This window comes from Diabrotica undecimpunctata, chromosome 6, assembly GCF_040954645.1.
Source record: "Diabrotica undecimpunctata isolate CICGRU chromosome 6, icDiaUnde3, whole genome shotgun sequence".
In the NCBI taxonomy this organism is placed as follows: domain Eukaryota; kingdom Metazoa; phylum Arthropoda; class Insecta; order Coleoptera; family Chrysomelidae; genus Diabrotica; species Diabrotica undecimpunctata.
The window spans coordinates 149,639,468-149,666,095 of NC_092808.1; the positions used below are offsets into that span (position 1 = coordinate 149,639,468).

The 26,628-nt window shown below is 33.7% G+C and overlaps 1 protein-coding gene across 2 annotated transcripts in view; it reads right to left on the bottom strand.

The window, feature by feature from the left end:
- Positions 1–4,006: 4,006 nt before the first annotated feature.
- The window catches only part of LOC140444086 (uncharacterized), a 76,327-nt gene continuing 53,705 nt past the window's right edge, over positions 4,007–26,628 (bottom strand). For both annotated transcript variants that reach the window (XM_072535732.1, XM_072535733.1), the window contains 7 exons: positions 23,640–23,752; positions 23,175–23,493; positions 22,911–23,036; positions 22,250–22,443; positions 12,892–15,305; positions 12,001–12,344; positions 4,007–5,460 (listed from right to left, as the gene is read on the bottom strand). In XM_072535732.1, the coding sequence (XP_072391833.1) occupies positions 5,174–5,460; positions 12,001–12,344; positions 12,892–15,305; positions 22,250–22,443; positions 22,911–23,036; positions 23,175–23,493; positions 23,640–23,752 (3,797 nt within the window). In that variant the 3' untranslated portion in view covers positions 4,007–5,173. The remainder of the gene's footprint in view (positions 5,461–12,000; positions 12,345–12,891; positions 15,306–22,249; positions 22,444–22,910; positions 23,037–23,174; positions 23,494–23,639; positions 23,753–26,628) is intronic.

Below are 26,628 nucleotides of genomic sequence, written 5' to 3' on the forward strand. Positions count from 1 at the left end.
ATGAGACCATCTGTTGGTGTCTTGTCTTGCTACATGTGCTACCCATTGCCATCTCAATGTCGCTATTTTTTTTCTAATTAAAGGACAACTTAAACAAAATATGAAATATGAAACCTTTGTCAAAAGTATTCTTCTTCTTCTTCAAGTGCCCTGTCCGTTGCGAACGTTGGCTATAAACATGGCAATTCTGATCTTGTTTGCGGCGCTTCTGAATAGTTCGACCGATGTGAGCCCAAACCACTTCCTCAGATTTTGGAGCCACGAGTGTCTTCTCCTGCCTAGCCCTCGCTTACTGTCTATTTTTCCCTGGACAATCAATTGCAGTAGACGGTATTTATCGTGTCTCAATATGTGGCCTAGATATTCAAGCTTTCTTTGTTTAATTGTATTCACGATTTCTTTCTCCTTTCCGATTCTTTGGATTACCTCTATGTTGGTGACATGTTCGGTCCAGGATATACGAAGAATTCGTCGGTACACCCACATTTCAAATGCTTCTAGTTTTATCGTGAGCGTCTCCGTCAGCGTCCAGGCCTCCACACCATACAGTAAGATCGAAAAAATGTAGCATTTAACTAGACGTAGTTTTTGGGGAAGAGACAAATCCCTGCTTATGAGGAGCTTTTTCATATTGCTAAATGCTGCTCTAGCTCGTTCTATTCTCGCCTTAATTTCTGTGGCCTGTTCCCATTTTGCATTTACGTTGGTGCCAAGGTACACATAAGATTTAGAAAAGTATTCTGACCTACTGTAAAGAGGCATGGAGAATCACAGAAAACAAGAGAAATAAACTCGAGATAAATCGATATGTTTAAACAAAAAGAGAAAATTTAAAAAAAGTATATTTACGGTCCCAAACAACGGGAATAAAAACAGAAGTTCTAAAAGAAAAAAAAATGTTGAAAACAGTATTCGAAATATAATAAACATAATTTCGATGATTGAACGATGAATTTCTCAGCGCACCAAATAAAACTCTTGGTTATTTTGGCAAATACCGCACTAGAAAATTATCAATCATTGGTCAGACATTATTAAAGTCGGTTCTATGACATTAATTATGAAACCGACATAGTCTACAGATTGTTAGTAGATAACTACCAAAAACTATTTGTGTAAATTGTTTTAAATTCGTCAGTGAATTTATATGTTATATTACTCAAATTATCAATTAAAATTTTTATAATATTTTGTAACTAGTTTTTATTTCAAATGCGATCAATGTATTTTGGATTTGGACCATGATGTTTTTACTTATTGTAAAGTGCTGCATGCCTTTGGTGTACACTCCACATATGTAGCTTTTAATTTAATGATGTAATAATATAGGACAAAAGGGATTAATAATCTCTTCGGAGGTAAAACACCCAATCCCCTTTGCACAGCTTTGACTACTTATCTTCAATGGTGTAGTATGCTACCCAAATATTGACATTAACAATTAAATTCAACAATAAAAATGTTTTGGTAAAGTTGCCAATTTTACCAAAATAAGTAAATATTTCAAAAATTGCAATTTATCAACTAGGATGCAAACAGTACTCCCCTGTGATCTCGATAGAGTCTAGTCTTACTTTGACTATTAGTTCCTTTGTCCACGCAAGCTCCTGCATTTTTTCTCCAACCGATATCTCAAGAAAACCAGATCTAAATTCCAACATTATGGTTATCCAAACATCAAACTCATTTCCTATATCCTCACCACCTACCAATCCCCATAAGCGAGCATTGAAGGTTATTGGTCAATTTCCCTGTAATATCGCACTTTTAGCTCTAGGCGTACAACTTATACTAACTCATCTCCATAAACAATACTTCATTCAAAATTTCTCAGTTGGTGGAAAATCGTCCAATCGTTACTGCAAAATAATTCGCAAAGCAAAAACAAATCAAACAACTGAAGAAATTTTTCCAGCTACTCGAGAAGAACAAGCACTGGACGATATAACCATCTTGTCAACATTAACCAGATCTTTCATGCAAAAGAACTTAACGTAAAATAAAAAAAAAAAACCAAAACAAATCACGCCGAGATATAACATATATAATATGACAGTTAATGACTGATTTACAAAATATAAAGATTGGTCAAAATGTGTAACGATCAATTTTCAAACTTTGAACACGCCTAGTAAAATATTTTGTATAGATGAAATTATGGTTCCATCTCAGGGGCGCCTGCTTTTAAAACAATACATTACCCAAAAAACACATAAACATGGAATAAAAATAAGTAGAGATAGAATAAATAAATTAAGTAGAGTTTAATGGGGTTCTACGTACATACTAGATGTTATATTGGTACCTCTCGGTATAAGATATCTCGGAAAGGATCTTTTGATACTTTCCTTATGCCTATATATTCATTAGAGCATTTTCTTGACTATATTTCTCATATTCTCATAAATTTATCTATCTTTATCTACTTTCCACATTTATTCTCATTTAACTGTCTCTGAAGGGCATGCAAATTGGTCGTATCCTACCTTGAGTGTTATTTGGTCATTCTCCGACATAGCTTTCTAACCAACCTTTACTTTTCTTACATTTCTATATTCCTATTTTGTTATATTTACATATTTTTATTACATTGCTCAATTCCGTTAACTTCATATTTTCCAATTTTGTTACAGTGGCGCTCTTTTAGGGTGCCACTCACACTTACTTTTTGTTACACACTCAACCGGATAATATTCTCACTATATTCTATATTCTATTCAATTATATTCTATAAAGTTGTAATCCGTGATCTCATTGAACAAAAACTAGTTACAATTTAGGAACACGAAGTAGTTTAATAAATATGTACAGGCAGTTTTATTTGCACAGTTACAAATAGACAATTGTACTAATTTTATCCTAGCAATTGAAATACCAAAAGAGAAAATTAACAATCTGTACAGAAAATATTAAGAATATAGTATTAAAGAATCGAGAGTTTCTTCAGAGACATAACATTGGTACTTAAATCTTCAAATCGATTTAAATATCTTCAAAAAAGTTATTGGTAAGTAATAATATTTTCGTTAAAAAACGTCAAAACGATAAACAATTTACTTTAATCGCTATCGACACTGACTTCATTTTTCCTCGTTCGATGTCGCATCCTAGCCGGTGTGTTTCGATCTAGTTCAGTCTTGTCATAAGTCTTTCTGGTAAAAGGTAAACCCTGCAGTATGTGAAGACTATGAGAAATTGAGAGATTTTAAAATCCAAACTACTAAATTTTCTCAAAGGATGGCATATCCTGATATAAAATGATCCAAAAGCAAACTGAGTCTGTTCGGATTTTCATACGAGAACAATATCAACAAGAACACCACTACAGGTTAGAACAATTAAGATAGGGTCTTGGAATCTTCGGATAAGTCGTACAGGTAAGAGTATGGAGTTGACAAATGCGCTTATCAGGAGAGTACAAATTGATTGCATTGAAGAGAAGAGTTGGAAAGGACAAAGGCTAAAAAACTAGGTAACGGATACAAATCATGGTATAATTTTTTGTAGGTGAATGGAAGACAACGGAATAAAAGTAGTAAGAACGAGTGATAGAATAATGTAAGTGAAATATGTACTTGATAAAGAAGTGTTAAGTGTTGTGTATGTATGTGTGTATGTGCTCCTTATAGAGGGCTGAGTGAGAATAAAAGAAAAGTTTTCTATGATCAATTAGGAGACAATAAGTGATATTCCATTAGAGAAGAGAGCCACACTACGAGGTTATTTTATTGTACGTGTGGGTCAATTCAAGTTAGCATATGAAGCAATACATAGACTACTAGGTGGTGGTTAAACGATGTCAAAGCTATTAGTAATTATCTTCAAATGACAAAGAAGTAAAAATTCAACAAACGAGAATTATGAGGAAGAGACTGATAAATTTTATGCAAAAGTAGGATTGCATTAGGGCTCAGGAGTTCGTTTTTTTTATTATCAAATAGTGTTAAATCAGATAACAGAAAAGCTACAGAGTAACATTTTTTGGTGCAAAATGTCTTCTTCTTCTTTTTCTTCTTCTTAGCCTTCTCTCGTCCATGTTTGGACATAGGCCTCTCCCAACTCCTTGCATCGGTCTCTATCCTAAGCAACATATTTCCAATTTGTTCCGGCTATTCTTTTAATGTCACCAACCCATCTCATCTGTGGTCTTCCTCTTGGTCGTTTACTTTCGTAAGGTCTCCAATGTTCTATTGTAATGTATGCTACACCTTGGTACATACTCGGAAAATCTTAGTGTAGTCAGTGATAAACATTTGATCAATTCCACCAATAACTGAAGATTATAAAGACCTGAAGAAGGAGAAGAAGAAGGAGAAGCGTAGGAAGAAGACGCGTTTCCTGGTTGAAGAACCTGAGAGAGTGGTTTGGTTGCAGCTCAAGGCAATTGTTCAGAGCAGCTGCCTCGAAGGTCAGAATAGCCATGATGATTGCCAACCTTCGTCGCGAAGATGGCACTTAAAGAAGAAGAAGATAAAGACCTGGGATTAAAGTAGGTGGGACGTAAATATGTTTGTACAATTTGTATCACGTTTGACGACGTTCTCTAGCTTAAAAAGTTTACGTTATAAACAAAAATTGTAGTTATTTTTGGATGCAGATGCCAAAAGTTAGTTGAAAATAAATCAAAAATTAAATAAAGAAAAGTGCTGTTTTCCAGTGTTATCCATAGTTACTTTTCTCTTTTGATATTAATTGTCAAGATTTCTACGCGTATGTTAATTATAAACATACATGTTTGCTCAAAAATTGACAACTGAGAGCCCTCATAAGAAAGGAGCTTTTAGAAAATTGCTCACAAAATACAATATTTTACAAGTTTGGTCTTATAAAAATGTGTTGTAAATGTAAATATTTCCAACAAAGTAACCCAACAATTAAGCCACGTTGGTTAAGAATCGAGGATTCTTTTTTGGAGGCAATAATGACAAAAGAACCCAATAACCAAGAAACATCTCTATAACTATCTATATTATTGTATATATGTATGAAATAAAATTACTCATATAATCTACTCCAAATTAAATCGTAACAATTCGACTACTAGATAGCACAATTACAAGCTGAAGGCACCTTTATTGAATCCAATGAATAGTTCTCTTGTTGGAATTTTTATCATTTCAACACTCACAATTTATTTAGAAATTTACTAAAATAACAATTTACTCTATTACCCCTAATCACTTTTAGAATGCTTATGAGCTGACCCGTTGTTATTGTTATTTACATTATCAGCGTCAGAGGGTGCATCGTGGCCCTTTACCGTAAACGTGACATAGTACCTCTTGTTTTGATCCAGTTTATTAGTTGGTAAAGATATGATTTGCTTATCACTTCCGTGCGTCAATTCCAACGTGACAGCCTTCTTTGGGTTAATAGTTGGTAGGAATCCTCCAGTTCCTGGTTTGCATTCTACTGAGTTGAAACCTATCTTGGGTATAGAATGATGGTCCATTTTGGGCACTGAAAATTAGATTCAAAAATAAACCATTTTACTGATAAAGGAATATAGCAGTAGGGTTTGTGATTTGAAATGAGAAGTTCAAAGACCGAGGTTCCAGATCAAACACTTGAACTGAACTCCTAAGTAAGTGTAGTAAAGATAAGAGTGATCACTATTCTTGTAATAAAACTTATTATGAAAACTGATACTTATCAATTAAATAAAATTTAGAACAAACTCTTAAGGCCGTCCGCACATGAAGCTACTTAAAAGAAACTAAACTAGTTGGTAACTAGAATTACCAACTGTTTACTAACTGTGACTCGCACACTACGCTACTGAAAATTAATAGAAACGAGTCACTTCTTGCCTGTACGAGTAGCTTTGTTACAGTGGCGGATCCAGAAATTTTTTTTCAGGGGGGTCATGGGTCTTGAGGGTGATTTTGATACAGTATTTAAATTTTTGCACCTTTCATTGGCTGATACCCAGAAATATTTTGTCGGGGGGGAGGGGGAGGGGAGGAAGGGGGTCGTGGGTCTTGAGGGTGATTTTAATATAGAATTTAGATTTTTGGACCTTTACGATTGATATGATTTGTGCCTCATATAAGGGAACCATTTTCTCAATAAATATTTTAAGCGATATATTAAACAAATGAGAAGTTATTAAAACCCAAATACCCTTCAGGTGCAAAGAAGGGTACAACATTAAGGGATCTTAAACTTAAACAAACAAAAAATAATTTAAACCCACATACTCTTATGACAGTAAAATCAAGTGTACAAGACTATTAAACCAAAGGAAAGTTATTAAAATATAAATACTGAAAAATCAAGGACTGTCAATTTAAACTATAATATTATTTTTATATTATTTTTATAGTTATTTTAAAGACAATTAATTTAAATCCACCTATCCTATAGTTACAAAATCAAGAACAAGCCAAGGATAAATAAGTATAAACTAAAGTTAAGTAATTTTAATGCAATAACTCAATGTAAGTGTAAACATTAATGAATGTATTTAACTTTCCTAATAAACTCTATCTTATCGTTGAATATCCGATATCAATTTGTAAAAACATTTATTTATTCCTTATTGCTATACGGTGTGCATGGACTATCGGAATTACAAGTATGAGGCGTACAGAAGCCTTTGAAATGTGTGTTTTTCGAAGAGTGCTGAAGATTTCGTGGACAAAGCACGTGGCCAATAACGAAGTGTTGAGAAGAATGAGGACTAAAAGAGAACTCCTAAATATTGTAAACAACAGAAAAACGAGTTATCTAGGACATATTTACAGAGAAGAAAAATATAACTTTCTACAACTCATAATGGAAGGGAAAGTAGAAGGAAAAAGAGGTCCAGGAAGAAAAAAATGTTCCTGGCTAAAGAATATAAGAGACTGGACAGGCATTGACACACATTCGATACTAAGAACAACTCAAGATAGAGAGCAATTTACTGTAATTATAGACACCCTTCCGTAATGAAGAAGAAACCTTAAGAATAAGTGTAAACAGCATTTTATTTAAATTAATGTATTCAACAAAAAACATAATATAATTAAGGAATAGTTATTTCTATAATTAGGCATATTAGGCTATAAGTGAGTGAAATATTTTTTTACTCGGTATTGAAATTTTTCTCACGAATTGTCAGCAACAGCCGGCAACGAGTGGTAAATAAAAGTTCAGTGATTAAAAATACTATAAGAATAAGATAAGTAAATATTATATAATTTTATAAAAATGTATTCTTTTCGCCTATCTGATTTAGCAAATCGCTCTATGATTGTATCAACATCTAGAGAAATTTCAGGATTCACATTGATAAGTGCTAAACCAGTTAACCTTACCGCAGAAGTTCTATTTCTAAGTCTTTAGACGCTTAAGCGTAGAACGCACTGTTGTTGCAGCACTGACTGGCAGTGTAATTAATATTTGCAGAAATATTCTGGTATTTGGATACATATGAATATCGCAGTTTTCTAATACTTCTAAAATACAATCAGGAAGTTTTCCATTATTTTGCACGACTCTTTTCTACTTTTGAATCCACAGTGAAAACTCTTGTTCTATTGTGGAATATGCAGTAAGTAGTTGATCCAATAATATTCTGGAAGGTGTCAACAATTTTTTTTAATGCAACTTTATCTTCTGGTGTGTTATCAGTTTTAGGCAAAACAACTGGAAGATTAAATAGATTTATAACTTTCGATGAAAGTCGTTCTTCTAAATCATTTAAGATATTGTCTAAAAGGGATAAATAAATAGATCTTCGAAAATATTCTTCGCAAGAGTTAGCAGATTGGTTTTGACGACAGGTTTGACGAGAAACTATACGAGGAATCTTCAATTCAATATCTAGTTGTTCAGCTATTTGTTTATTTCATAGTAAAGTTTGCTAAAAACAGATTTAACATTTGATCTTTTATTTTGAAGAATGCATTTAGTGTCCTCTATGGCCTCAGTAGCCTATTTAGAATCTAATTTTGGTGACTGAAGAATACGACTAAGTGATACAGTTGTACCTAAAACATCATTAAGACAAACTACTGTTTCACAGTTTCACAAATACCTTGGACAGCAGCCCCTAGTTCCTTTATTTGTATTCATTAACGTATCAGACTATCAGTAACAACAATATTCACTTTGATATTTATTATAGATGAATTATAAAATGTAGCACACAGTCTCAACAATTATAATACATATTCAAATTACAAACAACCAATTCGTAGACAAAACTAAAGATAAGAAATACCTAATAGAAAATAAAAATGTGCGGATTTCGTGCGAAAAGTCATGTCATGTACATTGAATGAGCAATAATGTGTGGATGGTAGTTCTATCTCATCGATAATCGAACGATTCTTTGGCACTCAAATGACGAATTGACAAAATTTGAAAATCGCGTAACTCTGAATTCGTGGAAGTCTTAGTCGAGGTATTACTGTATTTAGAATTGTTGATTTTTTTAAAGAGCAATTTAAAAAGGCTTCCGTATAATTCTACTCTTACCCCTACAATAAATGAGTTTGAATCATTTCAACTCTTTACTTCCTGCTTATAGGGTTAATGGGTTTTTGAATTATTTTTTTTTTAGGATTATTTGATTGATATTTAATTTTGTTTTGGGGGTGGTCATGACCCCCGTGACCCCCCCTTGGATCCGCCACTGCTTTGTTATAGGGTGTTTAAATTTTAACCTTTATATTATATTATTGAGTGTTATTATCGCGTTAAAAATGTCACTCACCCAAAAAAATTATTAAGATAACACAATCTGTTTGTGTTCTACATAATTATGTACGAAAACGGGAAGGAATACCATATAATATATCATTCCAAGCCTTTTCGGTAATACCTTTACGCGAATATTTATTTAACGTATATTTGTATAGGCTGGGATGTTTTTCCACTTCTTGCACTAATTTTATATTAAACAACTGTTCTACCAATTTCACCATTTTGCGTGTGAACTTTAAAAATATCACAGCAAGCTAGAAACTAGTCCTCAAGCGACATGCACGTCCAGTCTGCTGTCGACTGATCACTGATGCATGATGCATTAGAGACCGGTTACTAACTAGTAGCGCCGTGTGCGGATACTCATTAAAATACATGGACAGTAACTAATAAACAACTGATTGGTAACTAAAGTTACCAACTGGTTCCTTTTTAGTAGCTTCATGTGCGGACGGCCTAATTTGAGAAAATGAGTTGCAAAACACTTATGTACCACTTATGGTACAAGTGGTGCTGGTCACTTAACCTCAAACATAACCTCAATAACAAATTCTTTGTTTCAGATTATAATAAGCTGTAAGCGATAACTGATAATATCGAAAGCTTAAAAAATCAAGTCCCTGTAACAGTCCGAATCTGTTATTGACTTTCCATTGTCAGTAAATAAAAAAAGCGACTTTAATGTACAAAATTTATCGTTAGTGCCGAAAAATAATTAGCCAAATAAGTGGATTATATGGTCCGTCCTCAATATACCATAATCAATGTGGCAGGTCCTTCAACGACTTTGACTGATGTAGGTGATTCTTCATTGACAACAAAATAGTTTGTTTTTTCCGAAGAGGAAGAGTCTGAACCTTAACCATAACATATCTTTCTTAAGTATAGAGGTATATTCTCCTTCTTCTTCTTGATGTGCTTATCCGTTACGAATGTTGGCGATCATCATGGCAATCTTTATCTTATCTGCAGTACCGCGGAAAAGCTGCACAGATGTTGTATTGAACCAGATTCTGAGGTTCTTTAACCAAGATGTTCTTCTTCTTCCTCGACCTCGTTTTCCAAATATTTTTCCTTGCAGGATGGCTTGAAGGAGAGCACATCTAGATTCATTTCGCATAATATGTCCGAAGAACTGTAACTTTCGGGATTTGATGGTGGTCAGTACCTCTCGGTTCTTATTCATTCTTCTGAGAACCTCCTCATTTGTGACTCGGTCAGTCCACGAAATCTTAAGCATTCTCCGATATAGTCACATCTCAAATGCTTCCAGTTTTCTGCACATATCTTCGTTCAAGGTCCACGATTCAACACCATAAAAAAGGACAAAGAAGACGTAGCATCGCAGCATTCTTACTTTTGTATGAAGAGGGAGGTTGTGACTCTTGAAGAAGGCCCCCATCCGATTGAAGGTGGATCTAACTTTTCCGATAAGTGCTCTAATCTCCTGGTTGTTGGTCCATTCTTCATTTATTATTGTGCCGAGGTAGTGTGTTAATCATCATCACGGTTAATCATTCAGGGAAAAATCGAAGGAAAACGTCGGAAGAAAACAACTGTCCTGGCTGCGTAACATTAGACAATGGACAGGTCGAACGGTCGAGGAACTGTTTCATCTAGCTGCCGACCGAGAATCATTTCATCAGCTTGTCAATATGACGATAGCCAACGCTTGAATACAAGCACGGCACACAAAGAAGAAGAGGTAGTATGTAGTGCGTCACTCTTTCTACAGGGGATTGATTGACGTAGAGTTGACCTTCTGTTATTCTTTTCTTGCTAATTATCATAACATTTGTCTTCTTAACGTTTATATTGAGTCCATATTGTTGACTGTAATACGTAATTTTGTTCATAAGAACTTGTAGGTCTTCTAAGTTGTCCGCAAATACTATGGTGTCATCTGCATATCTGATGTTGTTTAGCCGGTAACCATTTAGTAGAATACCTTTTTCAGTTTCGTGCAAAGCTTCGATAAATATTCTTTCAGAGTACAGATTGAAGATTAGAGGAGACAAAATACAGCCTTGCCTCACTCCACGCATGATTTTCACATAGTCAGTGTGTTCACCTTCAACTCTGAGATTTGCTGTCTGATTCCAGTAGAGACTTCTAATTATTTTCAGATCTTGGTTGTTAATTCCTGTTTGTTTCTTTTAGTATTTGCATCATCTTGGAGTGCTGTACTCAATCAAACGCTTTCTCTTAATCAACCAGACATCACTTTCTCCAGAGTTATATATGTTGTTGAATATCTTTGCGATTATTGCTATTGATTCGTTGTCCATTAGTTTGAGTAGTTCTGCTTGTATATTATCAGGGCCTGCCGCTTTGCCATCCTTTAACTGTGTTATTGCAGAGTAAACTTCCTGCTGTAATTTTCTTGGTCCATTATTTACCTCTTCTTCTAGCTCAAATGTGTTATCTCTTTGGTCTTCAAATAGTTTTCCTAGATATTCTTTCCACGTTCTTATTTCCTCTATTATCTCTGTTTGTCCAAGATGATGTTTCCGTTAGAATCAGTTATATTTCCTTTCTGCCTTCGTCTTAGTCCCCCTGTGAGTTCTTTAACATTCCTATGTACATTGTGACTATCGTACTTTGACTGCAGAGTCTCAATTTCTTCGCATCTTTCCCTTGCTTCTTTTTCTTTCGCTTCTCTGATTTTCGTTGTTATTAATATATTTATGGTTTTATATTTGTCTGGGTCATTTTTGGTTTTTCTTCTCTCGTTCATTAGTTTCATCTGTCATCCATGATTTTTTCTTCCTTAATCTATCTGTCTTTAAGTGTATTCTCCTAGTAATATAAAAATGTTTAAATTTCCACCACTACTGAATATTCCTGCACCCGACCCCTATGCAGTTTCAGACCCGTCTGTGCACCAGATATAACCTTCTAATCTAGGTTTAGTTTCTCCTCTGCAGTATCCCTATCTTGGCAAATGTAAAAGTAAGTTAGTCCTATACCATACGGCAACATGACAGCAAATGAAGAAGTCAAAAAAGAATTGACATTCACATTTTTCCATGAGTGCGTCTGGCTATCATTAAGCCCTACATACAGCCCTACATTAGGAAAACCCAGTCGTTGCTGAGTCTATCAGTCTATCAGTCCATCCATGACAGCTTCTGGCTACTTGTATTCATACTATATCCCCCAGTTATGTTCCTGCAAAATGTCTGACGCCCTGTGAAAAATGCCCCCAACATTACCTCTTGGTTATCCAAATTTTCTTCTCTACAAGATGATGCAGTACCGTTTCCCTACAGATAAAAATTTGGTACGAAAATCACAAATACTTACAGTAAGCTGCACAAGGAACGCCAGTATAGGCATGTGCAGCATGCATACATCTGTTAGTACTTTTCGTACATAACAAAGGATTGACTGGCGTTTCTGGTAGTCCTCTCATATATTCAGCATTATTCCGCTGCAACTTCCTTAATGCTTCGTACAGAAACTTCTCAAAACTCTTAAACGTATAGTCGTCGGCAATATATCGGCCCACTCCAACGGTTGATGCGCAGGATTTGTGGTACGCATCGATAGCTCTTTTAACTAGAACAGCTTCGTTGTGTTGGCCAGCTCGTATTTGGTGACGCTTTAGCTCTAAAAGTTGTTGGAAAATCTTCCTTTCCAGGTGATATCTAAAAAATTTTGAACTGATAAAAATTAAGTGTTGAAACATATTTACAGTGATAAAAGGTTCATTTTTATTGGTCTTTTTTCTTAATTATATTTTTTCTTGGTCACCTTTGGATTTTAAACTATTTAAACAGACTAAATTAAGCACATTTTTTAATTCCCAATACTTCATTGTTTGTGAAGATATAGACATCATGAGCTGTGATGATGTCATCATGATGTCGTGATGACATCATCCACTTGGTTTGTTTAATAAAAATTTATATTTTTATATGTTAACGCACTTTCACAACAGTTAAAAATCAATCTAATCAAAAATCTAAGAATTAAGAACTATTCCTTTAAATTTGACCTTACTAGTTGCCACACTTACTCATTTGCTGCATATAGAAAATAAAATAGAAAGCTAGCCTATAACACTATATTACTATTAAGTCTCCAGAAATTCAGTACTCAAGACATGAACATAAGCAAGGCTTTAATTACTATAACCTGAATAACATCCCAATATAGCCCAGTACAGATATACAAGAATATAATAATACTTACCTTCTAATATTAGTTTGAATATTCTGTGTCACCGAAGTCATATTTACACCTCTCTCTGTCATATTCTTCCATTTTGGTACTCGAGTACTTCTTGGACTAGGTTCAAACCCCGAGTCAATCAAGTTGCTGCTTTCGTAATCACTTCCAGCACTTCGAGCCTCTCGGGTTTTGGATCGCCTCTTTACAAATCTCTTGCTTTTAGTAATATTCCGCTTTTCGTCTTCTAAATCGGAAATACTGTCTCTGTCTTTGTCACTCAGCATAGAAGTAAGTAAAGGAGCTGACATGTTAGAATCACATCTTATTGGCTCCCTAATCATGTGACGTTCGTCTCTGATGTTGGGTAAGGATGGAATTCGTGTATCTAAATTAGTTTCTCTATAAGATTCATTCAAATGCCTATCACTTTTAGATAGATTGCTTTTAAACAACGGAATTTTACTTCGTTTTGCCATATCTTTTTTAGCTTTATTTTCAAGAGACTTCGATCTAGTTTCCTCTATAGAGAGATCTCTTTTTGGTCTAGGTTTTCGTCTTTTAGTATCATCTATTTCGTCCAATTCTTTGTCAGTCAAAACTCGAAAACTTTTGTGAGCTCTTTCAGGATGATCCTCATCTTCTGAATAGCTTGACAGATCACTCAAATGCTTACTATCCTCTTCTTTCTGTTTTCTTGTTTTTGGTACTTTAGACTGAGTTTCGCTCTTCTCAATTTTTCGACTTTTAGATTTTTCTTCTGTTGCAGTTTTATCTTTAATTCTCTTCTTTTGATCTATTTTTCCGTTCTTCTTCAAACTTGTTTCTTCAGATTTAGAGGCATGCTCGTCAGATTTCTTCTTAGATTCTTTTAAAATATCTTTCTGCTCTGAGGAATCATGTGTTTGATCTAATTCATTAGGCTGTAGTACAGTTTCATCTAATTTAGTTACTGGAGATGTTTGTTCGACAACTTTACTTTGTTTTTCAATCTCAGTTAAATCTTTTTCATGAACAGTATCAAGTTTATCTGTCGTTATTACTTGTTGTTCTTCTTTTTTACTTGATCCTTGAAGATCTGTCTGATCTGATACTGCTTGTAATGGAAGATCTACTTGTTCATTTTGAGCTGCCTCTTTATGAATATCTGTATCACCTTCAATTCTTTTACTAATTTGTTGACTATCACCCTCAGTTCCGTCTGTTTGTGGTGCAAAATCTCCAGAAGGTGGTTGAGATTCATCTTCTATTTTTATATCACTTTGTGTTACCTCGATTTCTTGTGGTAATTCTAGCTCCAAATCTTTGCCGTTTGTGCCTGTCCCTTCTTTTTGTTTGCCATCTATGGCAGTAACACCTGACTTCTCAAGTTGTTCACTAACTTCTTTCTTTTGCTCATGTTCAGCCGTATCTACAACTTTTTCTTCCTTATTCGCTCTTTCAGTATCAGTTTCTTTTCTTGGAGTTTCTACTAAAATGCTAACATTGGAAGTTATTTGAGTAATTGGTTGTGGTGCTTCTTTTTCTAGTTCTGACGGGACTTGAGGTTGTGGATGTATAGACGCTTCAACAACTATTTCCTTTTTTGGTTCTTCCACATCTTCACTTGTATATGACATCAGCGAGTGTTGATCGTGCATTGGACCCGATAATTGTTTCGGCTCATCAGCGATATCTTTTTCAGGAGGAGAAGATTCAGCTTGAGTTACTATTTTTTTACCTTCTTTTACAGTATCGATTGCTTCTTCAGAGGTGCTGGTACTATGATCTATTTTAGAAACACTAGCTTGACTTGATATACTGATCATGGTTTCTTTATTTAATGACGACTGGGCAGATTTATCCCTAAGTCTACTATACTTAGCGCTTCTAGGCCTGCGGTCCTTTTCTACAAATTTAGCAGATGTTTGCGTTTGAACTGATTCTTTATCTAAAACAATTTCCCCACTTTGAGAAATATTTACTTCGGTTTTTCCATTGATGGTGATTTCGTTACTGTAATCTATTCTACTAGGTGTTCTTTTTCGGTCTTCGCTTTTTGAGGTAGCAGGTTTTTCGGTAGACTTCTGTCTTGAAAGTTTTGCTTTTTCTGACTCACTTCCAGATACAGATACTTTTTTCTTTTCCTGCCTACCATGAGGAACCCTTTTTCTAACTGTCTTAGCATCACTTTTACTACCACCAGCTCGTTCTCTTTCACTTTCAGAAGACGTATCTCCATAAAACGTAACATCGTCCCTAATTTGCAGGTTTAAGGCACTATCTACTTGTGGCTTGGTGGGATCGCTTAGTCTAGAAGCTGGTACTCCTCCATGAAGCTGTAAATATTTGGCAGTAGATCTATAACCTCGTTGTAGGGCGCAGTCTAATGGTGTCATAAAAACGTTTTTGGAAGTTCGTAGAACTGGATTGATTTGGGCACCGGCATCCAACAAGATCTAAAAACAAAGAAATTGTTACTTATGCTCTTAGAATAAAACAGTATAATATAATTACATTACTAGAAATAACAATATTATTGCTGACACTCGTACGGATATATCCAGTAGCATCGTCAATAGTTTCTTGGAAATAGGTCATGGCGTCTTCAATTTTTGTGTTTTTGAATTTACCATTTTTAAATTTGTTTGATTTGGTATACTGTGTACAAATAAATAAAGACATATTGGTAATAACATCGTACAATGGCGGATATTATTAATTGGTACAGTGGAACGAGACGCATGAACAGTGTAAGTTTGTTAAATTTTTTTAAGGAAAATTAACCTAACGAGTGAATTTTTGAAATTTATACTATTGCAGCAAGAATTGCAAATACAACTGCAGGAAGCAAAAGGCATTTTATGTGAAAGTGTTAAAACATTTAGAAAGATACAATGTATTAAGGCATATTCGCAGCATTGGTAATGTTGTCCATTTTCCGAAAAGTCCAAAATGTCAAAATAAATTAGTAATTTTAATGATAAGCCATAAACATTTTTGTTAGTGCCAAAGATAAGAGAGCCGATTTTATCTACAAATAATGGTAATATTACGTTTTATAATTATTTTCTTTTCTTACTATTTTTGTACACCGCAGTTACGTCACTGCTGTGTCCTATTTTGCCTAGATTCGCATTATTCCGTCTATTTCTATAGATATCAGATAATATAAACTTTCTCAAATTAGTTATTTTCGGTTTAGTACTTGAATCTTCCAATTGATAATCTCAATTGTAATAACTCTTCATTTCCCCAACAGTGCTTTGATAATGTCTGCTACAGTTACTGACGAAACGTCGGAAAACAAACAAAAACATGGCCTATAAATTGCGATAAAAATATACCTATCTTTAAAACAGAAATGCTGGACACAGCAATTTATACTTCTTGATTTAGTTGATTGGTTTAATTTTTGTAAGGAAATACAATTTTTTAATCATGGATACACGTTGCAAAATACCCCTCGAACATTATATACCTGGGAATCTCGATAACCATGTGTGAGTATTAGCTGGTTTTATTATTTTCCTTCATTCTGATCTATTCTTTTATTGATTTTGCCTGTTAGTAATTTTTATTGATTTCAGATCTTGACCCACTTGTTCCATAGCAATAAATTGCGAAAAAAACTAGCTGAAGAATACAAATTATTGTATGAAGGAAAAAGTAACACTAGGAATAGCATAATTACTGATAAAAATGACAAAAAGTTGTTAAAATGAGTGAATAATGTCAATAAAATGTGTACTTAATAAAAAAGTATTGCATGCTGTATATATATTTAACCTAACCTAACCAACTAAGTTCAGGTGGGAATACAAAGAACTCTTGCTGAATTGCAAGAGTCTCAAGTAAGAGAAAGCAACTCTTGCTGAGTTGCAAGATTCTCAAGTAGAAGAAATATCTAAGAATATTTGTCGGAAGACGTTTAGGCACAAATGATATATCTGTAAATGGATTGATCTTGCTATGATCCAAGATAAAACTCATGGAGAAATATATTTAAGAAAGCTGACCTTGCATATGGACAAAAAAAAAATGAGAATAATGATGAATTTAGGTAGAAGTACCTACCAATGATATCACAGAAGAATATACTAAAAGTAGAAGTGGCAAAAGCCATTCAAAGAATAAATAAATTTTAACTTGAATTTAAACATGCCTTTGGAACTAAAAAAGGAAAATATGAGAGTGTATTAGTAACACATGAATGAAACTGTTCAAAGTTAAAAGTAAATAATCTTTTGTTGACAGGGTTATCAACAATATCCAATAAGGTGTAATATTACAAAAAGAAAAATTATATATTCAATTACTTTCCACAATAGTACAAAAACTTGTAATATAAGCTACTAAATTAAGTAGATTATAAACTATGTATAATCCGCTAAATCATTTTGGTTTTAAATTCTATTTATTGTGTCAACCCTGTAGAATAAGTTGATTTCCCTCCAATAAAACTTAAACCGATCATGCTACCACCAATATGCCAATACTACACTATACCATTAACCTGCTCTAGAGCACTTTACTAGTACAGAACTATATACACTAAATCAAACGAACAATGCGAAAGGTTACATATGACTGGCTACAATTACCTAATTTCAAATTCAAACGGAAGCATATAGGTCAGACGGCCAATGGGCAACGTAAACAAATGTAGGAGCATGCGCCGCATGCGAAAAAATCGTAAAGGGTTTAATAGATCATGATTCATGTAAATTCTTTGTTGGTACGCAATCTTAAGATTGCGTGCTGGCCTAAAAGGGTAGAGGGTGGTCGACTCGGGGTGATGTTTAATGTGATTAACTTTATAATTTTATGATACCTACAAGGAGTTCATTCTTAATTTCATTTGCAAAGTATATTCTTAAAAAAAATTATACATAGGTCCTAGGTTAAATATATATATATATATATATATATATATATATATATATATATATATATATATCTATTTTATTGTTACAAATGGTCATAAAGTTTTATTTATAGGAGAGAGAAAAGCAAAATGTAGACACTTCAATGAATATCAGGTATATTTTAAAAAGGAATTGAGTATAAGGTGTAAGTCAAATATATATATATATATATATATATATATATATATATATATATATATATATATATATATATATATATTGTTATGATATGTAAAATCGAGAAAAATATTGGTTTGTTTAAAATATTTCAAAGTTCAAAAACAATAAAATAATTCAGATAAGTAGGATAATAAACAACAAACATTTCGAAGAAGGAAAGTTATTAAATTCTTGGATTACCTGTACTAAACAAAATGTAAGCTATACATAAATTATTTCTTTGTTATACTTGAGTGACCCGCATAATTTTAAGTGAAGACAATTGAACCGGGTTTTTCCAAATACATTAATGCAGTGATTAAAGACAATAGAAGAGATTTTAGAAAGAAGTTGTTGTTAGTTTTTAAGAATTATAGAAAAATATTATTTGTAAATAAGTTTTAGGAAATCTTATAATTATAGGTAAAAATTTGTTTGTTATCGAAATGAAAAAATGGGGGAATTGTGACGAGTTTTGATTGGCGGAGATTGAAAAAGGTGGGATAGGTATGTAGGAATGAAAGTGTAGCTAGATTTAGGAGAGAGAAAACATAATCGGTTGGTTTTCCAAGTCTGTAAGACGAACAGTGATTGTTCTCTGTCGGTTCCCGAGAAGTAGCAAGCAGTAGTGTTGAATGTTAGTGAGTTTTTGTGGAGTTAGTGTATCTGACAGAAGCTGAAGCAGCAAAATATTGTAAGTCATATTTTTCTACTTATATTCCAAGAGTCACTGTTCAGGCCAACGAGAGATTCAGTTTATCGTAAAGAGAAGATATTCCAAGAGTCATTTTTCACTCGGGCCAACGAGAGATTCAGTTTATCGAGAGGAGAAAGGCTATCATAATTTGAATGATTTGTGCTTTTGAAGGAGATCATTAAGGACGATATACTTGCAACAATCTGTTGTAAGATTGCTGATTACATAGGGAGCGGTTGAGAGGAGATAATATAGTCTACAAGGAACAAGGATTTGGACCACTCATCATCAGAGAGAGATATTTTTGTTTTCTGCAGTTTTTTCTTTTATTGATAACACAATTTTTACACTTAATTTAGAAAGGATATAAATATTTTGATTAGGAGAGTTAGAATAGTTTGGGATTTTGAGATTTCAATTAATATTGTTTGTACCGTTAATTTTGATTGTTCACGTACGTAGAACAAAATTTTGAGAATCATTATATGAGATTTGTTTATTGAAAACTTTTGAGTGTGAATTATTTCATTATTTTTATTTCAATATATAGTGTTAGATCATATGTGTTTTTTATTATTCCGGTATTCTTTGGACCTTACCTTTCACATGTAATAGCATAGATATTGAAGCACGAATTTAAACCCTGAGATAAAAGAATTAAAAATTGTGATAGAGTCATAATCATATCATTTAAATAATTTTAATTAATCAAAAAAATTAATTAGCTAATTATTGCTTGGCGCACCAAGACTTTAAATATCACAATAACATATATATATATATATATATATATATATATATATATATATATATATATATATATACATATATATATATATATATATATATATATATATATATATATATATATATATATATATATATAATGACGGTATTAGAAATCATACGATTTCCTACCTGGCGAAACCGAATTCAAATTTTTACCAGTGTGCTTTCTTCAATTTGCAAAGCAAACAGCTTGATGAATTACTCGGCAAGGGAATCTAAAATACGCATTCCACCTGCCGTTCATCATGGTCAAAATTCGTAGTGAATACAGTTTCTGGTACTCCAAAAAGTGTAAAGAAATAAAACATAATAACGGTATTAGATTTTTTTGTTTCGATACAGGGCAGCGTCAAGCCACTTATACGTATTTCGGCTTCTTTAGGTCTCATCAGAGCGCTATATGCCACTGCTCTGAATCGAAACAAAATCTATCCCGTCGTAGGCCAATAATTATCGTAATAACTATTTACAGACGTAACAACGCCATCTAATAACAACAAGAAAAATCATACGATTTCCTACCTGGCGAAACCGAATTCAAATTTTTACCACTGTGCTTTCTACAACTTGCAAAGCAAACAGCTTGATGAATTAATCGGCAAGGGAGTCTAAAATATGCATTCCACCTGCATTTTACGTACATCCTCTATCCGTGCATAGCTTGTACAGTTTGATCACATAGCGATACCCCTTCTTTCGTAAGTACTGCCGCAAAACTAGTCGACTTCTCCAAGTAAATACGGTTTCACCAAAGCATATCTTCTCTAAAGGTGTATAAGTGGAAATTGGAAAAAAAAAATTATAAGGTTATCAATTTTGCAGAGGCCAATGCTTTATACAGCTTGGTTGTTGTCAGCAAAATGCCAGAATCGTAATAACATCTCAAAACGGTTTTCGGACATTGTTGATTTTGGAATAGGAAGTGAAAATAGCTTATGCTTGCTCTAGTAATCAGTTAATCTTCAAACTTTCACCACTCCCATCCAACCAATTAGGCCAATGAACTGATCATTCATTTTGGTCTGTTGAAAACCACTCGTGAAGCCGTGACCGAGGACCAGTATCTGCATTCAGTAAAGTTAGGGTGGCATATAAATTTGTTTCGTGAACCATATCGTTTATTATGTCATCTGTTAGAAACTGTTAGAAATAGTCTAGAGGGTCAGCCATAGCCAAGATTCCATTCACAATTGGGTCCATTACCGCTTGTCGAGAAAAATTAAACTTTTATGGTGTCCTACCGGGTCTGTTCATATTAAATTGGATACGTTGCGATGATTATTGGCGCAAGGAAGGACTGGAGTGTTATTGACTAGAGGATTATTGGGAAAAGACTTGTTGAATGGAACAATATTAGTTTGTGCATTAATTGGAGTAATATGGAATGGATAATCATTGATTGCGGCGCCACTTTGTTGACCATGTTTTTTTCGGGAACGTTTTGTTAATGGCCCAGGAGCATCCACATCGCTAGAAGAACCATGGGAGTTCCAACTTTCTTTATCAGTGGAAGCGTCATAATGTGGGACATGCAATTTCGCAATTACCTCCTTGCCACCCAGACTTAAATCCAATTGAGTTATCTAACAATAAACACTGAAAACTTTTGTTTTCCAAATATGTGTGGTACGAATATGGGGCACCACAAAAAACATCTTTTAGTATTAGAAATGTTCAACAAGTACAAGATAACCTAAATGTTGACAACCTATTTTCAGGATAAATCAAGTAATTAATTACTATTTAAATGGGAATAAGCCACAATTAAAGGTTAAAATACGTTTATTGACGTTTCAATTTCCACTTCGGAAATCAAGTAATGTGCTCTTCGACTTTTATCTATAACCAAAGCTTCTTCATAAGACTATTAAAAAGACTGCAACTGGTATAGTTTCGAAATATGTTTATTATAATAAGAGCTTAAATATACTATCTTCGTTTATATCCAGTGGAACATAAACGTAACGATTCGTGTACTAAATAATATTGAATAAAATATAAATCTAAATGTTCAAAAACCTACTTAAAGAACATATTTAAATTAATGTTATATACCAATGGTCACATTTCTTATGAAAGATACGATCTTAATCTTGTTAAAAATAGCCACTCTATATGAAAATAGGTATAAATAAACATTTCATTTTTGAGAAAGCAGAAAGCTCTCAATAGGCAGGTAATTGTATTTCTCACGTAAGCTTTAGCCTTGGCGCTATAGCTAACGACAAGATATCCATCGGCGTGATCTCATTATTGTATGCACAATGTCCGAAAAAAGGTCAAAAAAATCAATTTCGCGACCCTCGAACTTTATTTCAAAATCAATGTAAAAAGAACTCTTAATCCAATGTTAACTTAAGCGATGTTACTGAAATTTATTTTAGAATAAAGCTTATAAAAGAACTAGAACTATTTTGATCTATTTAGTTCAGAGGAAGCTAACAAAAATTAGCAAAAGTTTGGTATATAAGTATAGAAATTAATTGAGTATCGGCATTTCCCAGTATGTTTTGCCAATTATCCTTGTCCTTTGCCAATTTGCAGCTTCAATCTTTATCACGTCCTCATCTACATCTCTATGTACATTAGTCTTAGCTTGTCTTTACCTCTATTTCCGCAGACTTTAATATTAAGGTTTACCAAATTGATCCATTGATTGTTGATTCAAATTGTATTAGGTCTCTCTTTCATGTTCCAGCACATTTTTTCTATTGTTTTTGCTCTGAATAAACCTTCTTTTAACATCGCACCACTTGATTTTTTCATCAGAATAGTATAAAAGGTTAAAAAAGTAAAAGCTAAGTTATCATGTAGAATTAATAAATCTTACCTTGCACATATCTGCATTATCGTTCAGAGCAGCCATATGTAGAGAACATCGACCATCATTGTTTCTTGCGTTTACTTGACTGGGTCTTATCTCCAAGAGCCACCTCACCAACTCTCGTCTACCAGATGCAGCTGCATCGTGTAAAGGAAAGTCGCCTCGAGCATTTCTAAGCCATAAGTTGGCCCCATGTGAACCTTTAACAATACATATATAGCTTTATGGAGTTTCTTGAATTATATTATATTTAATATAAAATTAGTATTTCTTGGGTTTAGGTTCAATAAGTAGTATTAAATTTGGTACTAGATTTTATTGTGCCATTGAAATTAACCTCATTAACCTCATTAACCTCATTAACCTCATTAACCTCATTAACCTCAAAGTTAGCCTCATTCACACAGTTAACGAATGGTTTTGTTTAAGTTTTCGCAAAAAAGAAAAAAATGACAAAATACGACTCCGTGATCGGAGCTCTAGCCACTTTATGTCACTTGTTGTTGCTTGGAGTAAATTTCCGACTTATTTCGTACGCTTTAAATGATCACACACGGGTAAACAACCATGGACTCAACTGTATGAATTGTTTTACTATGATAGGTTTTTTAATTATACTTTTTAATCTTTTATATATATTAATCTTTTATTAGTAAGAAATTCCTACCTATTAGTTTGACTGTCTCGAACTGACCCTTGGCACATCCACAATGGGCTGGACTTCTTCCTTTTCTGTCTTGTCTATTTGGATCTGCCCCGTGAGCTAACAATAAAGCGGTCGCATCGGCGTGACCTATAAATAATTAGAAAGACATAAAAAAGATCATCAGCAATATATTCCAAATTCCTTAAACATAAGAATAAATATACAGGGAGAATCTGGAAATTGAAAAGAGTTGAAGTCTATACTTAAAAAAAGAGACGGTCTTACCAAGAGTAACAGCATAGTGTAATGCTGTACATCCATTCGTATCTATAATATCGACGGAAGCCCCGCATAAAGTCAACAAAGTATCCATACAGTCTGTGTGTCCTCTGGAAGCTGCGCAATGCAAAGCTGTCAAACCGTCTTTATCAGCCGCTTCGACATTGGCTCCGGCTCGAATAAGAGCCAGCACAGCTTTAGCAGAACCAGCACTGGCGGCCCAGAGTAGGGGTTCTCTCTTGTCTACGTCTGTCACGGATACTTTAATTTCTGGATGTTGAAGAAGAGTTTGGAGGACTTGCAAGCCGAGGTTTGAATCTCTTTCCTATAAATAAATAAAATAAATGTATAACTAATAAAAAACATTTTTTAAATTAAAGATGAAAGCAACTGGGAGAGACCTACAATCAGGAGTTGGTAGATAAAGATAAACGAAAAAAGTAGAGCAATATTTATATTAATGTTACTTACTCCACCACACATCTGAGCAGCATAATGCAATGGATAGCCACCATGGACATCAGGTGTTGAAACGTGGGCCCCAGCTGCTAGTACAGCTCGTAATGCTGCTGTTTCTCCACATACTGAAATAAAGTAATTGATAAAAGTTCTAGATATAGCGCTTTTAATTAGGTCCTTTATATTTTTAAATTTAAATAAAATAAAATGTGTGTGAGGTATCATCCAATTGTTTTTTTTTTGTGAAAGGCTTCTCCATACCTATTTATATGTAGAATATAACATCGTCCATATTACATGGTTTCTCCGGTTCGCGCGAACTTAAAATGATCAATTTTATACGACTCTTGTGGAGAAATTATTACATATTTATATTTTAAAATTATTATTTGGATCTACAGCTACGTTAGCCCCTACTGATAGACTTTAAAACCATACAACATAATTTCATTACGACGACTAACGCGAGAAAGAGGACAACGAATTTATGGAAAACGAGAAGTATACTTCGCATTGGTACTAGGAACGTAAACCGAAAAAAGCAGAAGTACATATATCACAGAAAGTGATGGAGTCGAAGAAAGCTGGGCAAAAATTACTCTAGTAGCCTAATATCTTAGCCTCGGCCAAGGAAGTCATTGGTGAAAGAAATATAAATAAAATAAATAAAATAAATAAAATAAAATATAAATAAATAAAAATAAATCGTTCCCAAGGCGAAGAACTCCATGGTTTTGTACAGAAGTGAAGGAAAAATGCAAAGAAAAGAAAAAAGCTTACCTGAAATACATGTCAACCAAAACACAATAGGCATACCATAATTGAGGCCATCCCCGGAAAAAGGGCCCATAAGCGTATGGGCCGTTTTTCCGCAGATCGTTTAAATCGATCCGCCATGATGTAAAGTTCTTTTCGGCCAAGTTTGGCAACAATGTCTCAAACATGTGTCATTTGATAAACAAAACATTTAACTACCATTTTAACAAAGTTGTGTTCGCGTCCGTTGTTCGTTTGCTTGTCGTTAACGTAAGTGTGTTTATTGAGCTTTAAAAATGGATTCTGACGAATAGGTAGTTAGACAAAAACTGACAAGATGTAAGAAGACTAATGTGACGCGAGAAAAAAGAAAAGTTAAAAGGCAATCAGGTAAAATATACGTCACCTCGGCAGGTCGCGATGTTGCAGCTAAGTCATTTCAGTTAATCATAAAATGCTGCCTGGACAAATGTTTTACCCGTTTAAGTGTCGATGATCAAAAACATTTATTTTGACACTTTTATTTACAAGCTTTTATTTACTCAGTGTATGAAAAAACTTAATGTGGACCGTAAACGACTCAGGAATAATCCAAAAGTTTTACGAGCGTATACATGGGAATATTTCGTGTCTCAAAAGGGTGAAAGAATAAAAACATGTCATACCATGATCCAAAAACTTTTTCAAGTATCTGTGAAGCACATTTGTGTAGTACAAAAGAAGGTAATTGAGGGGGATTAATTTACAGAAAAACGAGGGACACATGCCAACAGACCCCACAAATTGGCTCCCAACATTCATGACTTGCTTAAAGAGCATTTGGAAACTATTCCGTTTAAGAAAAGTCATTATTCCCAACACAAATAGGAACTAAAATATTTTGAGAATCCCGAATTAAATATTAAAAAGCTGTATGAGCTTTTTGTACAATACTAAAAAGAAAAGACATGCACAAATCTAAAGATGAAATACAAGACATACTTTCAGTATTTTGTCACTGCGTTCATACAGTTTCAACAATCCCAAAACAGACGTATGTGATTTCTGCACAGAATGTAAACAAAAACTATCTATTAATCCTAACGATGACTGTGCAATTTTCTATCTATGAAAGTAAAGCGACATATAGCAATGAGAAGGAATCTGATAGAAAGAAGTAAAACTGACAGTAGTTGGCTTGTTGACTATGGACAAAATCTACCAATTCCGAAACTCAATGTAACAGTGCAGTTTTATAAACGTCTACTTTGGTGTTATCTCTTTAATATACATATTCACTATGATGGGTCGTCTTTTATGTATACATTTATGGAAGGACGAGGAAAAAAAGGCGCCGATTCTGTTATTTCATTCGTCTATGACTGCTTGTGCAAAAAAATTAATGGGGATGTCACTGAAATCGTATTTTTGTCGGATGCGTGCGGAGGACAAAATAAGAACATTTCAATGGTAAAATTTGGAATGTGGCTAGCAAACAAGTCTAACGTCAATATTCGACATATATTTCCGGTTCGTGGCCATTCCTTTAACCAGTGCGATCGCAATTTTGGGCTGGTAAAGTCATCTTTAAAAAAAAAGGAATACATGGGGACGGCAAAGCCATATTTGAAAGCAATAGTGCATGGTCGGAAAAATCCACCTCCTTTTAATGTTGTCATGGACAGAACGCTAATCAAAAATTGGACTGAAAGTTTGGAAGGACTCTTTCTAAATAAGCCAAAAACAAAGGTACTTGTTTTCAGCATTCAACAGTAGGATCAAATGAAATACAAAAAAGACGGAACATTGACTTGTTCTCAAACATACATGGAAAATAACATCATTCACAATTTGGAAAGAAAGAAACATAAACACAAACATTGCTCTTCAAACTTTCCCAGTGGTTGGAATAAAGCCGACGAAGGAAAAAGACGTAAGAGATCTATTTTCGTTTTTCTTCCAAGAAGATGAACAATGGATATGTTTAGTATCCATGTTAGTAGTTTAGTAGTAACAATGATAAGTATATACTAGAAGAAGTTTCTGTATAACTTTCTTTGTATAATAATAACTTGTTTTAATGTTTAGTTTTTACGTCATTTGCCAAATAAAGATTTTCTTAAACTTATTTCATACTTTCGCAAATGATCAGTGAAAAAAGGGCCCATGACAAGCTAATGTAATAAAATTATATTTACATAAAAATGTGTCTATATCTTTGAAACATCTTATTGTTACTTTAGTTTAAATACAATACTTTTATTTT